This window comes from Coregonus clupeaformis, chromosome 13, assembly GCF_020615455.1.
Source record: "Coregonus clupeaformis isolate EN_2021a chromosome 13, ASM2061545v1, whole genome shotgun sequence".
NCBI lineage: Eukaryota > Metazoa > Chordata > Actinopteri > Salmoniformes > Salmonidae > Coregonus > Coregonus clupeaformis.
Window position 1 is genome coordinate 6185514 of NC_059204.1, and position 16162 is coordinate 6201675.

At 48.6% G+C, this 16162-nt stretch overlaps 1 protein-coding gene and 1 pseudogene across 1 annotated transcript; both read left to right on the top strand.

Annotated features, from left to right (window-relative positions):
* The first annotated feature begins 1487 nt into the window (after window positions 1–1487).
* On the top strand, window positions 1488–4261 carry LOC121580071 (olfactory receptor 145-like). Its single transcript, XM_041895132.2, is given in 7 exon segments — window positions 1488–1612; window positions 1614–1667; window positions 1945–1997; window positions 2147–2368; window positions 2836–2952; window positions 3356–3553; window positions 4006–4261. Coding segments are annotated over 7 exon segments (993 nt in total). The 5' UTR covers window positions 1488–1519.
* On the top strand, window positions 2585–2711 carry LOC121580370 (annotated as a pseudogene).
* Window positions 4262–16162: the final 11901 nt, after the last annotated feature.

The window sequence follows — 16162 nt, forward strand, 5'->3', positions numbered from 1 at the left end:
CTTTTGGACATAGACTTGGCGCTCCGGTACCGCTTGCCATGCGGTAGCAGAGAGAACAGTCTATGACTAGGGTGACTGGAGTCTTTGACAATTTTGAGGGCCTTCCTCTGACACCGCCTGGTATAGAGGTCCTGGATGGCAGGAAGCTTGGCCCCAGTGATGTACTGGGCCGTACACACTACCCTCTGTAGTGCCTTGCGGTCGGAGGCCGAGCAGTTGACATACCAGGCGGTGATGCAACCAGTCAGGATACTCTCGATGGTGCAGCTGTATAACTTTTTGAGGATCTGAGGACCCATGCCAAATCTTTTCCAGTCTCCTGAGGGGGAATAGGCTTTGTCGTGCCCTCTTCACGACTGTCTTGGTGTGTTTGGACCATGATAGTTCGTTGGTGATGTGGGCACCAAGGAACTTGAAGCTCTCAACCTGTTCCACTACAGCCCAGTCGATGAGAATGGGGGATATGAGTTGTCTTGATGATTCCATATACCAAACAATGACATAATTCTAAACACATCACTTCCCTGTGTTATTCAGGTGAGTGTTTTGGCCCAAAGGAGTGTTTGGCCCAGGTGTGTCCATCCCTGTGGGAGAGAAAGTCTCCATCCTAGTGGTGGAGAAATGCTACTACAGCTGTAGGATCTTAATTTAAACCAGTCTCCTACAGCATGAAAATTATCCTGCAGCAAAAGGAAATGTGAATTATTATGTGGATGAGGTGATCCAATTAAGATCCTAAATCTGGACATGGACACCTTTATGTCAGCCCACCCCTCCATGATGACTTCACCATAGAGATCCTATTATTATACCGTATTATACATGTCATTCAGTGTTTCAGTGTTTCCCAAAGTGTCAACAACATTTTGTTTTTTGCCCTGATTCATCTAATCAAAGGCTTGATGATGAGTTGATTAGCTGAGTCAAGTGTGTTGTTGCAATAACTAAAATGTGCATCCCTTTGGGTCCCCGGGACCAGGATTGGGAATCACTGATGTAACTCTATTGGCTCCACTAATGGCCAGCAGGTAGAGATGTTGGAGTATATAAGCCTGTTGTCTCTGCCCAGGTACTCACAGTAGACGTGGGCTGTCAGGTCCACCATATCACCTGAGGAGGTGGGTTCAACTTTACATCACGTTACATGATAAACAGTGGCTTTAGTAGTTGATGGTGTTGATGGAGTTGTTGACATTCTGGTATTTAGTTTGATGTCTGAAGTGAGTGGTTTAACCCTTTTTTAGCAGCTGGTATCGAATGTGGTAACATTTAATAAAGTAAAAAAACAATTTAAATATAAAATGCATTTATTTTATTTATATTTAATTATTTTTAATGTACGTTTTTGATTAACTTGGATAATTCTCTTTGCACTAACGATGCTTCAATGATGCTTGTGTCAACAGGGGAATTAATACACAGTTATGAATGTCTTTATTTTTATAATAATGTATTAATTGATAATGTATTTCCCCAGATTACTACCAGCCAGAGGGAACCGTTACCACCACCAGTCAGGATGAGCTCCCTGACCTCTGACGTTAACCAGACAGAGAACATCAACACCATCATCCGACCCCCTTACTTCTTCATCAGTGGTTTCATAGCCATCCCCCCACATGAAGTACTACTACGTCTTCCTCTGTTTTGTATACATCATCTCTCTGGTTAGTCCATAGCTCTGGTCCAGGGTGTTACTAACTAGCTCTGGTCCAGGGTGTTACGTGCGGCTAGCATCAGCTAGTTGGTCCAGTTGATACATTCGAAAGTTGTTCACTTTCCTATAGGAGTAAAACTTAAGAAAACCTAATATACATTTCAGCTGAACTATGTTGGGGCCCGTAGCACAACCCATAGTCACTGGCCTAATGCATGTACCTGTATTTCCATTTTGGTTCATTTCTGCTGTGTGTGTGTGTGTCTGTGTGTGTGTATTGGGTCTAGGTGAGCAACGCCTTCGTCATGACTGGCATCTACGTGGACCGTAGTCTCCACAGGTAATCAGACCTCTTTTATCTCTTTAACATACTACAGTATAATACTTCCTTTATAGACATGTGTGGGAACACGTCCTACTCCCCAATCTCCTTTACATGACATTTATATTAATATTGTTAGATATTTATGTTATGATCTTACCTTACAGCCCCAAGTACATTGCTGTGTTCAACCTGGCCTTCACAGACGTGTGTGAGAGCACGGCCCTGGTCCCCAAGCTGCTGGATATGTTCCTGTTCAGCAGACAGCTCATCTCCTACAACCAGTGCCTCACTAGCCTCTTCTTCATCTTCCTCTTCCTCACCATGCAGTCCTTCAACCTCACCATCCTCTCCTATGACAGGCTGGTGGCCATCTGCTGCCCACTCAGGTCTCAGATAATAAATCAAATCATTAACTAAATTAAAATTCAAAAAGCCTACATTATGTGACCCTTATGGGATAAATAAAGTATTTTTAATTGAATGATTTGATTTATTTGACAATTTATTCAAAACTATTTTGTAAATGTATTAAATAAAAAATATGTTTTAACACACCATATGTATCCATATGGATACACTGTATTTAAAATATATAGAAGGATATAGTTACCTGGCAGCGGAGCCACCTTCATCACAGAGGTTTACCCAGGGTGAGGCTTGGCCATTGCACTCGGGCCGTGCTGACTCCTGCAAGTTCCCCAAATGTGGGAATCTCGACTGAATAATTATAAAACCATTGAGGATAATAACACGATAAAGTTGAACATATTATTATTTCCCACAGAGATCCTATTAAATTACTAGAGGGGCTATGTCATCAACCCTCAAAGTTCCATTCTAGTGTTCTTTCCAGGTACCACATGATGGTGACTCACAGGTCCATGCTCCGGCTGACTGGGGCTGCCTGGACGTTTGCTGTGTTGATGGTGTTGATCTCTGTGGGCCTCATCACCCGCCTCTCTTTCTGTAGGTTAGTATGTACCATGTTGTAGTGCAATGACTCTACAGCAAAGCATAGCTTCTGTGAATATAGCTTAATCTGATAAATCAAATCAAACTTTAGTTCAAGTGAATTTAAAATTGCAAAACACTTCACAGTAGACCAATCAAATAAAGGAGATAAAAATAAGAATGTGATGTTGTTGTTGTCATCTGTCAGGTTGTTGTAAAGGTTAAGTTTAAATGATGTCTTTGACTCAGTGCTGTAAAAAAAAAAATTAACTCAGTTCCTCTTGAATGTGAGACTAATTCCAACAGATAAGGAGGTGAACCTGTAGCCGAAAGGTCACGGGTTTGTAACCCTGGAGAAAACATGAGCAGAAGACACATTTCTGTTGTTCGCTCTAATATCTGTATAATGTATTGTATTGTAGGTCTCTGGTGATCAACAGCTACTTCTGTGACCATGGTCCCCTGTTCTATCTGGCAGCCCCCTGTTCTGATGTGTTACCTAACCTGATGATGGCGTATATCAATCCCTGTATAGCCCTCTATCTCCCCATGGTCTTCATCATATCATCCTACATCTGTATCACACACGCCCTGTTCACCATCACATTGCCCCAGGACAGGTGAGAAGTAATCCTGATTGGTATCAGTAAGTCAAGTCAAGACATTAAGTAGCCTTGTCCAAGCCAGAACGGCCTATATACTGATTGGTGTGAGGTCTCAGAAATATGTTGTTAGAGGGATGGACTTGTTAGAGCGATAAATACTGGGAAATATTGAGAATACAATTAAACTTACTGGATAGATGATCACATACGGGCGGCAGGTAGCTTAGTGGGTAAGAGCGTTGTGCCAGTAACCGAAAGGTCGCTGGTTCTAATCCCCGAGCCGACTAGGTGAAAAATCTGTCGATGTGCCCTTGAGCAAGGCACTTAACCCTAATTGCTCCTGTAAGTCGCTCTGGATAAGAGCGTCTGCTAAATGACTGTAAATGTAATACTGTACTGGTACACATTCTCTCACTCTCTCCCTCTCCACCTCTCTCTCTCTCTCTCTCTCTCTCTCCCCCTCTCAGACTCAGAGCCATTAAGACATGCAGCTCACACCTAATTCTGGTGGCCATATTCTACTTGCCTGTTATTTTAACATACCTCCTCCAATCCTTCATACCAACCAACGTCCGGATCATCAACCTCTCCCTGACCTCGGTACTGCCACCCATGCTCAATCCCATCATATACGTTCTGAAGACGGAGGAGTTTAAGGTATCGGCCAAGAAGCTGCTCAGAAGAGGGGCCCAGAGAGCTGTGGCGCCGGTGAAATTAACATGAAGTACTTGAATTATTTTTCTTCAAAATAAAATATTTATATTATGTCTATAAGCCTTTATAGCCATTAAGAAATAACAAATATCAGTGTGACATCATGATTTAATGTATTTATTTAATGTATATTTAGATATTCTTATATTTAGAACAGTGGCGGTCCATGCTGTTTAAGATGAGGGAGGATGATTATTTATTTATGAACATGGCCTTATTTCTATTACAGCGTACAGGATGACTGTCATTCATATTCCATTTACCCAGATCAATGTAACATCAATAGGTTTAGGCTACTACATGATACTCAAATATTTCCTATACCCATCATGAGGTTGCTACAACCTAGCCTACGAATGAAAGTTTACAACGCAGGTGCACAGGTCGAGAGAACATTTTGAGTAATCAGTGGTTGAGAGAACATTTTGAGTAATCAAGGTGACCGACAGTGACACATTCAATACCTCCTTGCACACTCTTGCCTGCATCTAGCTGATCTAGGGTGTAATCATTAGTCCAACAGTTGCAAACAAGAGTTTCTATTGGACAAATTCAGGTATGTTTATCCCCGTTTCGTTCCGTTTGCTTCCGTTTAAGAAATGTTTTTCAACAGAATCGGCGGAATGAATACACCCCTAATCACACGCAAACACAGTTCACTTTCATAGCAGCCACATACAAACAGCATGATCACTTTGCTCGTTGTAGAATTCGAGCACACACAGCCTACATCGTTGTCACCATATTAGCTAACGTTATAGTCAAGATAGCTACTAGATCTAACCCGTTAGTGAACCTGCTACAATCATGCAGTACAGTGTACAGTCAGCAGGCAGTTTAGCAGTTACACCAGTGGGCCCCGGTGGCAATAAATTAATAAAACCAAAAGCCTTACCTTGACTTGGAAGAGTTCCAGTGTTGGATAGCCACTGCCAGCTAGCTAACATAGCATACATCTAGGTTTGGTATTGAAGTCAATGTACCCAGAGGTGGACGGAAACTAGCTGTCTTCCGGCTACACCATGGTGCTACCCTACAGAGAGCTGCTGTAGACATTCATTGCAAAACAGTGTGTTTTAATCAATTATTTGGAACGTGAAGTTTTATCTAAAAAGGAGGATGGTCATCCCCTTCCTCCTCTGAGGAGCCTCCACTGATTTAGAAGTACTTGAAGTGTCGAGTTTATTGATATCTCTCTTTTGCTATCTCGGTTGCTATCTCTACTTGACTTTTTGTTTGTTTTTTTGTTTGGAAGAATGCTATGTGTAGCTAGTGGAGTCAATGGAATGGCATCAAACACATCAAAGACGTGGTTTCCATTGACTCCATTCCAGACGTTATTATGAGCCGTCCACTGGTGTAGCTACAGTGAATGAGTGTATTGTTGCTTCACTTAATTAAGTGAAGTGGTATGAGAAAAATGTTTTTGTAAAATATGTACATTATGTCTATATGTGTTTAAAGAGCTTCTGTTTTTCTGCTCGTTAAGAAGAACGAGATTTGAGTCTGGAGGATTTGATGTGGGTGTGTCATGTTCGCTTTATCGTATTGAACATGTTTACATCTACATCATCAGCAAGCTGTCAAACTATCGTAAATAAAGCACAAGCTGCTACAAACTGTTTATCAGTCCCCAAAATCACTAGCTAGCTAAGTTCCATCTCTGTGTTTGTCAATAACGCTAGCTAGTACAAGTAGCAAGCCACGTTAGCTAAATCAGCTTATCAAGTCACTGGTGAGTGGCGAAGTGTGTCCTTCGGTGCCGTTTAGTTTTTACAACTTTCTCACGATCTATTACCAGAGTGTGTCAGTCTGGCATCAGTGTTTCATCGGGAATCATATTACTGAACAGTCTAGCGGAGGGACCAAAGATGCTCGCGAAGGGGTTTACAATTTTGGAATATTGACAAGTGGCAGTTGGGATGAAAGCACCCATCGTCTCAATTCTCGTTTTGCCCAAAACAGGCAGACTGGAGTGATCACTATCAAACACATCGGCAAGTGGCCACTCCATAAACGGCCCAGGTGCCAAGTGTTCTTTCAACATAACATTGGTATTGTGTTGTTTTATGTTAACAAGTCCGAGGCGCTGTGTGATGGGCAGGTCTGGAGGTTGGCAGCTATGATGGGATAGAGTGCAAACAGCGCTTGCCCTTTTAAGTCATAATTAAAAAGCCTTCATAAAACCTTAATACATTACTTATAATCAGCAGCTGTCAAAAAGTACTTCTACAATAACCCGGCCTAGACCCCAAAGACCAAGCAGAAGCAGGAGCACAGTGGCCAGGAACAACTCCCTAGGCCTAGAGGGAAGAAACCTAGAGAGGAACCAGGCTCAGAGGGGAGGCCCGGGGCAGTTGTTTGGGAGTGCATATTACTATAATAGCATCACATATATTGTTGCTGTCCATATAGCCATATGCTACTAATAAATTAGTGCTACTCTCCTGCACCACACACACCCTTCGTTCCTTCTGGTCCCATCTCCCTTCAGCAGCCCCGCAGCAGACTACAGACAGAAATTAGCTGCTAGCTAAATCTGGTCAAACACATCTTTCTCTCAAGTGTACTGAGACTAATGTTTGTGTTATACATTGTCCCTGCTCAAATAAACCTAATAAAAATATATAATAATAATATTAACTGTCAGGAAGGCAGAGTGTCTGTCATCGTTTAAAGAGATTCGCCAGTGCTTTAGTTTTACTTTTTAGCCAGTCGTTCTAAAAGTAGTGCCCACGAGCCAAAAGGGGTCCCCGGATATTGCGCACTACGTCACATCCTGTATGTGCAGATATGTGCACCACGTCACTGGTCTTTCTCTCTCTCTCTCGCTCTGCTGTGGGTGCATGATGTGCCTCTTGCTAGATGTCACTCATATGGAGAGTGGCTGAAGCTCATTGGTTGAACTCGAATCGAAGCGCTGGACCACGTGGAGGAAAATGTACATTTAACATTTTAGTCATCTACCAGATGCTCTTATCCAGAGAGACTTACAATTAGTGTATTCATCTTAAGATAGCTAGTGGAACAATCACATCATAGTCATAGTAAGTAAATGTTTCCTCAGTAAAGTAGCTATCAGCAAAGTCAGTGCTAGTAGGGAGGGGGGATGAGGGGTGGGGGGGTTGAGGGGTGGGGGGTTGAGGGGGGGACTGCCCTCCGGTAGGGGGTGGGAGGGCCAAGAGACCAGAGGTGGCAGAACGGAGTGCTCGGGTTGGGGTGTAGGGTTTTAGCATAGACTGAAGGTAGGGAGGGGCAGTTCCTCTTGCTGCTCCGTAGGTAAGCACCATAGTCTTGTAGTGGATGTGAGCTTCAACTGGAAGCCAGTGGAGTGTGCGGAGGAGTGGGGTGACATGGGAGAACTTGGGAAGGTTGACCACCAGGCGGGCTGCAGCGTTCTGGATACGTTCCAGGGGGTTGATGGCACAAGTGAGGAGCCCAGCCAACAGCGAGATGCAGTAGTCCAGAAGGGGAGAGGACAAGTGCCTGGATTAGGACCTGTGCCACTTCCTGTGTGAGGTATGGTCGTACTCTATGGAGTCACTGGTTTGACGTCTGAAGAGAATGACAGGGTGTTGTCCAGGGTCACGCCAAGTTTCTTTGCACAACTGTGATGGAGATGGCTTTGAGCGGGTAAGCCTTCCCCGGGAGGAAGAGAAGTTCCGTCTTGTTGAGCTTGAGGTGGTGGTGGGTCGAGTGTCATCTGCATAGCAATGACAAGAGAAGGTAGAAAATAGTTTCCTAGGGTTAGAGCCAGAAGCTTGACATTTAGAGTGATAGAAAGTGGCTTTAGCAGCGGACACAGAGGAAGAGAAGGTAGAGGAGTGAGTGAAAGGATGATAGGTCCTCCGGAAGTTTAGTTTTTCTCCATTGTCACTCAGCTGCCCGCAGCCCTGTTCTGTAAGCTCGCAATGAGTCACTCAGCCACGGAGCAGGAAGGGAGGGCAGAGCCGGTCGGGAGGAAAGGGGACAGTGCGAGTCATACGATGTGGAAAGGGAGGAGAGTAGGATCGAAGAGGCAGAATCAGGAGACAGGAGGGAGAAGGATTTAGCAGAAGGGAGAGATGATAGGATAGAAGAGGAGTGAATAGTGGGAGAGAGAGAGAGAGACCATCTGGGTAGGGGCTGAGTGGTTTGGGTTGAAGGAAAGGGAGACAGAAAAGGCAACAAAGTAGTGATCAGAGACCTGGAGGGGGGTTGCAGTGAGATTAGTAGGAGAACAGCCTCTAGTAAAGATGAGGTCAAGCGTAATGCCTGCCTTGTGAGTTGGAGGTGACTGGAAAAGGGTGAGGTCGAAAGAGGCAAGGAGGGGAAAGAGTGAGTTGGAAAGAAATGAATCGAAGGCAGATATCGAGAGGTTGAAGTCTCCAAATACTAAGAGCGGTGAGCCATGAAAATGATCTTATCAAGGTGTCCAGATCATTGAGGAACTCTCTAAGGGTACCTGGTGGGCAATAGATGACAACAATTTCAAATGAGGAGATGGACAGGTGAGAGAGGGAGAAAATAGTAAATCTCCACTTAGGAGAAATGAGTAGTTCTGTGCCACCACCGCGACGACCAGATGCTCTAGGATTATGAGAGAACACATAGTCTGATGAAGACAGAGCAGCTGGAGTAGCAGTGTTCTCTGGGGTGATTCAAGTCTCCGCCAGGGCCAAAAGGTTAAGGGACTAATTAACTCAGCATGTAGGGAAAATGTAGGGGAAAATGGCGCAACACAACTTCCAGAAAAACAGTTGCTTTCTAACTAGGGATTTCATGGCTAATTGAGGTAAAACAGTAATTCTGATCATACAGTAGATTATGCATTTGTGAACTACACATTGACATATCCAACCCGAGAGCAGGAGACTTTAAAATACTTAGTAGTCGCCAAAGAGAATGTCTTTATGGCCCAGCTCAAGACTGTGCTGTTGTCACGAACGTTGACTGATGACTCGTGGAACCAAGGCGCAGCATGATAAGCGTACATTTTATTTAGTACACAACACACAAACAAAACAACAAAACGAACGATACGTGAAGTCCTGAGGTTAACAACACAAACCTTTACGGAACAAGATCCCACCCCGACTAGTGCCAAACAGGCTGCCTAAGTATTGTCCCCAATCAGAGACAACGAGCTACAGCTGCCTCTGATTGGGAACCACCCTGGCCAACATAGATCTAAACGATCTAGAACTAAACATAGAAAATAAAACATAGAAACTCCACACCCTGGCTCAACATTTAAGAGTCCCCAGAGCCAGGGCGTGACAGTCCCCCCCGGGCCGGGTGGGCATTCCGCCTCGGAGGCGGATCCGGCTCTGGGCGTGACCACCACTTTCTCTCCACCTCCCCGTTGCGCCCCTGGTCTGGTCTGGCACCGCTGACTGGAGCTGGACCCGACGACGGTGGATCGATCTGTACAGGCTCCGGACTGTAGCCGCTGGCCGGAGCTGGACTGGGCACCGGTGGAGCGGATTGCTCTGGCTCCGGAGTGGATCCGCTGACTGGAGTTGGACCGGACCCTGGTGGAGCGGATTGCTCTGGCTCGAGTGGAGCAGCTGACCGGTGCCGGACCAGGCACCGGTGGAACAGGCACGGGCCGTGCCGGACTGGACACACGCACCACTGGCTAGGTGCGGCGAGCAGGAACGGGCCGGACCGGGCTGACGACGCGCACCACTGTCTTGGTGCGGGGAGCAGGAACGGGCCGGACCAGGCTGACGACGCGCACCACTGGCTTGGTGGGGGGAGCAGGAACAGGCCGGACCGGGCTGGCGACGCCGCACCACTGGCTTGGTGCGAGGAGCAGGAACAGGCCAGACCGGGCTGGCGACGCGCACCACTGGCTTGGTGCGAGTGGCAAAAACAGGTCTGACCGGGCTGGCGACGCCGCACCACTGGCTTGGTGCGAGGGGCAGGAACAGGCCGGACTGGGCTGGCGACGCGCACCACTGGCTTGGTGCGAGGGGCAGGAACAGGCCGGACCGGGCTGGCGACGCGCACCACTGGCTTGGCGCGAGGGACAGGAACAGGCCGGACCGGGCTGGGAACACGCACCACTGGCTTGGTGCGGGGAGCAGGAACAGGCCGGGCTGGACTGGGAACACACACCACTGGCTTGGTGCGGGGAGCCGGAACGGGCCGGGCCGGACTGTGGAGGCGGACTGGAGGCCTGGAGCGAAGAGCTGACACAACCCGTCCTGGCTGAATGCCTACTTCCGGGCTGTGCACTCGTACTGGCGCTACAGCACGTGGCACTGGCGCAGGATATACGGGACCGAGGAGGCGTACTGGAGACCACGAGCGTTGAGCCGGCACACGCCCGTCCTGTTTGAATGCCCATCTTTGCACGACACGTGCGTTCCTGGACACGCTGCTTGGTCCTCTTTTGGTGGGATCTTCTGTCACGAACATTGACTGATGACTCGTGGAACCAAGGCGCAGCGTGATAAGCGTACATTTTATTTAGTACACAACACACGAACAAAACAACAAAACGAACGATACGTGAAGTCCTGAGGTTAACAACACAAACCTTTACGGAACAAGATCCCACCCCGACTAGTGCCAAACAGGCTGCCTAAGTATGGTCCCCAATCAGAGACAACGAGCTACAGCTGCCTCTGATTGGGAACCAACCTGGCCAACATAGATCTAAACGATCTAGAACTAAACATAGAAAATAAAACATAGAAACTCCACACCCTGGCTTAACATTTAAGAGTCCCCAGAGCCAGGGCGTGACAGCTGTTCAGAAAAGGACCTCTATTAATTCAGGTCTCATGTCCTCCTGATCTGACGACACCTGTATATAGCTTTGTTTGTTCTCTGTGTCCTATGTTCTCTGTGTTTGGATTGCTTTCATTATTTATGTATTTTTTAACAAACGTTTTGCACCTTGGGTGTGAGAAATGCAAATGAATTATTATTATTACTACACTGCTCAAAAAAATAAAGGGAACACTTAAACAACACATCCTAGATCTGAATGAATGAAACAATCTTATTAAATACTTTTTTCTTTACATAGTTGAATGTGCTGACAACAAAATCACACAAAAATTATCAATGGAAATCAAATGTATCAACCCATGGAGGTCTGGATTTGGAGTCACCCTCAAAATTAAAGTGGAAAACCACACTACAGGCTGATCCAACTTTGATGTAATGTCCTTAAAACAAGTCAAAATGAGGCTCAGTAGTGTGTGTGGCCTCCACGTGCCTGTATGACCTCCCTACAACGCCTGGGCATGCTCCTGATGAGGTGGCGGATGGTCTCCTGAGGGTTCTCCTCCCAGACCTGGACTAAAGCATCCGCCAACTCCTGGACAGTCTGTGGTGCAACGTGGCATTGGTGGATGGAGCGAGACATGATGTCCCAGATGTGCTCAATTGGATTCAGGTCTGGGGAACGGGCGGTCCATAGCTTCAATGCCTTCCTCTTGCAGGAACTGCTGACACACTCCAGCCACATGAGGTCTAGCATTGTCTTGCATTAGGAGGAACCCAGGGCCAACCGCACCAGCATATGGTCTCACAAGGGGGTCTGAGGATCTCATCTCGGTACCTAATGGCAGTCAGGCTACCTTCGGCGAGCACATGGAGGGCTGTGCGGCCCCCAAAAGAAATGCCACCCCACACCATGACTGACCCACCGCCAAACCGGTCATGCTGGAGGATGTTGCAGGCAGCAGAACGTTCTCCACGGCGTCTCCAGACTCTGTCATGTCTGTCAAATGTGCTCAGTGTGAACCTGCTTTCATCTGTGAAGAGCACAGGGCGCCAGTGGCGAATTTGCCAATCTTAGTGTTCTCTGGCAAATGCCAAACGTCCTGCACGGTGTTGGGCTGTAAGCACAACCCCCACCTGTGAACGTCGGGCCCTCATACCACCCTCATGGAGTCTGTTTCTGACCGTTTGAGCAGACACATGCACATTTGTGGCCTGCTGGAGGTCATTTTGCAGGGCTCTGGCAGTGCTCTTCCTGCTCCTCCTTGCACAAAGGCGGAGGTAGCGGTCCTGCTGCTGGGTTGTTGCCCTCCTACGGCCTCCTCCACGTTTCCTGATGTACTGGCCTGTCTCCTGGTAGCACCTCCATGCTCTGGACACTACGCTGACAGACACAGCAAACCTTCTTGCCACAGCTCTCATTGATGTGCCATCCTGGACGAGCTGCACTACCTGAGCCACTTGTGTGGGTTGTAGACTCCGTCTCATGCTACCACTAGAGTGAAAGCACCGCCAGCATTCAAAAGTGACCAAAACATCAGCCAGGAAGCATAGGAACTGAGAAGTGGTCTGTGGTCACCACCTGCAGAACCACTTCTTTATTGGGGGTGTCTTGCTAATTGCCTATAATTTCCACCTGTTGTCTATTCCATTTGCACAACGGCATGTGAAATGTATTGTCAATCAGTGTTGCTTCCTAAGTGGACAGTTTGATTTCACAGAAGTGTGATTGACTTGGAGTTACATTGTGTTGTTTAAGTGTTCCTTTAATTTTTTTTGAGCAGTGTATTATTATTCAATCAAATCAAATGTTATTTGCCACATGCGCCAAATACAACAGGTGTAGACATTACTGTGAAATGCTTACTTACAGCCCTTAACCAACAATGCATTTATTTTTTAATAAAAAAGTAAAATATAAAAACAACAAAAAAGTGTTGAGAAGAAAAGAGCAGAAGTAAAATAAAATAACAGTAGGGAGGCTATTGTCACGAACGTTGAGAGACGGGTCGGACCAAGGTGCAGCGTGAAAAGCTTTCAACCTCGGAGGCGGATCCGGCTCCGGGCGTGACGACCTTTTCCTCTCTGCCTCCCCGTTGCGCCCCTGGTCTGGTCTGGACCTCGGCGCGATGCTTCCCCTCTCCTTCCTCCCACGATGCACCAAGCCATGTCTGGACCCTGGTGTGGGAGACCCCGAATCTGGAGAGGGGCTGACGTCTGGGCCTGGATCGGCAAACCTCCCGCGATGAACCAAGCCCTGTCTGGACCCTGGTGTGGGAGACCCCGAACCTGGAGAGGGGCTGACGTCTGGGCATGGATCGGCAATTCCCCCACGATGCATCAAGCCCTGTCTGGACCCTGGTGTGGGAGGCCCCGACCCTGGAGAGGGGCTGACGTCTGGGCCTGGATCGGCAATCCCCCCACGATGCGCCAAGCCCTGTCTGGACCCTGGTGTGGGAGGCCCCGACCCTGGAGAGGGGCTGACGTCTGGGTCTGGAGTGGAGCCGCTGACCGGAGCTGAACAGGACCCCGGTGGAGCGGAATACTCTGACTCCGGAATGGAGCCGCTGACCGGAGCTGGATCAGGCACCGGTGGAGCGGATTGCTCTGGCTCCTGAGTGGAGCAGCTGACCGGGGCTGGACTGGGCACCGGTGGAGCGGACTGCTCTGGCTCCGGAGTGGAGCTGCTGACCGGAGCTGGACTGGAACCCGGTGGAGCGGAATGCTCTGGCTCCGGAGTGGAACCGCTGACCGGAGCTGGACTAGGCACCGGTGGAGCGGACTTCTCTGGCTCCGGAGTGGAGCCGATGACCGGAGCTGGACTGGACGCCGGTGGAGCGGAATGCTCTGACTCCGGAATGGAGCCGCTGACCGGAGCTGGATCAGGCACCGGTGGAACAGGCCGGGCTGGACTGGGGACACACACCACTGGTCTGGTGCGAGGAGCAGGAACAGGCCGGGCCGGACTGGGGACACGCACCACTGGTGTGGTGCGAGGAGCAGGCACGGGCCGTGCCGGACTGGATACACGCACCACTGGCTTGTGAGGAGCACTGGTGACACAGTCGTAGAACCGGGAACAGGATATACTGGACCGTGGAGGCGTACTGGAGGTCTGGATTGTACAGCTGGCACAACCCGTCCTGGCTGAATGCCCACTTTTGTACGACACGTGCGGGCGCTGGCATAGGACGCACTGGGCTGTGAACGCGCACTGGCGACACAGTGCGTAGGACTGGCGCATGATATACTGGACCGTGAAGGCGCACTGGAGACCAGGAGCGTTGAGCCGGCACAAACCGTCCTGGCTGGATGCCCACTTTTGTACGACACGTGCGGGGCGCTGGCACAGGAAGCACTGGGCTGTGAACGCGCACTGGCGACACAGTGCATATCTCCGCATACCTAGGTTCTTCTATGAACACACGTTCCTTCTGTTGCCTGACCAGCTCCTCTCTCCTTGCCTCCACTACTTCCTTCTCACTTTGAGCCTGATGTAGCACCTCCCTCTGAACGGATAACTCCTGCACCCTCTGATCTAACAGCCCCCGTAACGTGGTGGCCTCCTCTCTGACTCTCGATCTGCAGGTCTTGGAGGACCTCGAAAATAGCGGCCTCCTCCTCACTAGTCAGCCCTTTCCCGGCCTCCTGCTGCCTCTTCGTCCACCCCGTGAGCCCCCCAAAAAAATTATCTTGGGGCTGCTTCTCGGGCTTCCTCTTCGGCCGGCACCGTTGATGTCGCCGTTGATCCTCTCCTACCCGGGCTTTCTCCTTCATTGCCCTAACGTAACGGACAGCCTCCTCCTCGTGATTTACCCCCAACCGAGGAGGACATCACCCTCCCGAGTGGCGCAGTGGTCTAGGCACTGCATCGCAGTGCTAGCTGTGCCACTAGAAATCCTGGTTCGAATCCAGGCTCTGTCGTAGCCGGCCATGACCGGGAGACCCATGGAGCAGCGCACAATTGGCCCAGTGTCGACCAGGGTAGGGGAGGGAATGGCCGGCAGGGATGTAGCTCAGTTGGTAGAGCATGGCGTTTGCAACGCCAGGGTTGTGGGTTCGATTCCCACGGAGGGCCAGTATGAAAAAAAATCTAAATAAAAAAATTACGTATGCACTCACTAACTGTAAGTCGCTCTGGATAAGAGCGTCTGGTAAATGACTAAAATGTAAAAATCTACCAACTTAGCCTCCCGCTGTGTCCGGGTGTTTGTTCCTCCTGGCCACGCGGCTTGGTCTTCGTTTGGTGGGATCTTCTGTCAGGAACGTTGAGAGACGGGTCGGACCAAGGTGCAGCGTGAAAAGCGTACATGTTTATTAACTCAAATAAACATACAACAAGACAACAACGTAACGTGAAGTCCAAAGGGCTATACACACACCAGCCTGACAGGAACAACATCCCACAATGCACAGCAGGCAATGGGCTACTTAAGGATGATCCCCAATCAGCTGGTAGAGCATGGCGCTTGTAACGCCAAGGTAGTGGATTCGATCCCCGGGACCACCCATACACAAAAAAATAATAATATGTAAGCACGCATGACTGTAAGTATATTTGGATAAAAGCATCTGCTAAATGGCATATTATTATTATTATATTATAAAAACAACAGGCCTCTCAAGGCCAGGGCGTGACAGCTATACACAGGGGGGTACCGGTGCAGAGTTAATGTGCCGGGGCACCGGCTAGTTGAGGTAGTTGAGGTAATATGTACATGTGGGTAGAGTGAAAGTGACTATGCATAAATAATTAACAGAGTAGCAGCAGCGTAAAAAGATGGGGTGGGGTGGGGTGGGGCAGTGCAAATAGTCCGGGTAGCCATGATTAGCTGTTCAGGAGTCTTATGGCTTGGGGGTAGAAGCTGTTGAGAAGCCTTTTGGACATAGACTTGGCGCTCCGGTACCGCTTGCCATGCGGTAGCAGAGAGAACAGTCTATGACTAGGGTGACTGGAGTCTTTGACAATTTTGAGGGCCTTCCTCTGACACCGCCTGGTATAGAGGTCCTGGATGGCAGGAAGCTTGGCCCCAGTGATGTACTGGGCCGTACACACTACCCTCTGTAGTGCCTTGCGGTCGGAGGCCGAGCAGTTGACATACCAGGCGGTGATGCAACCAGTCAGGATACTCTCGATGGTGCAGCTGTATAACTTTTTGAGGATCTGAGGACCCATGCCAAATCTTTTCA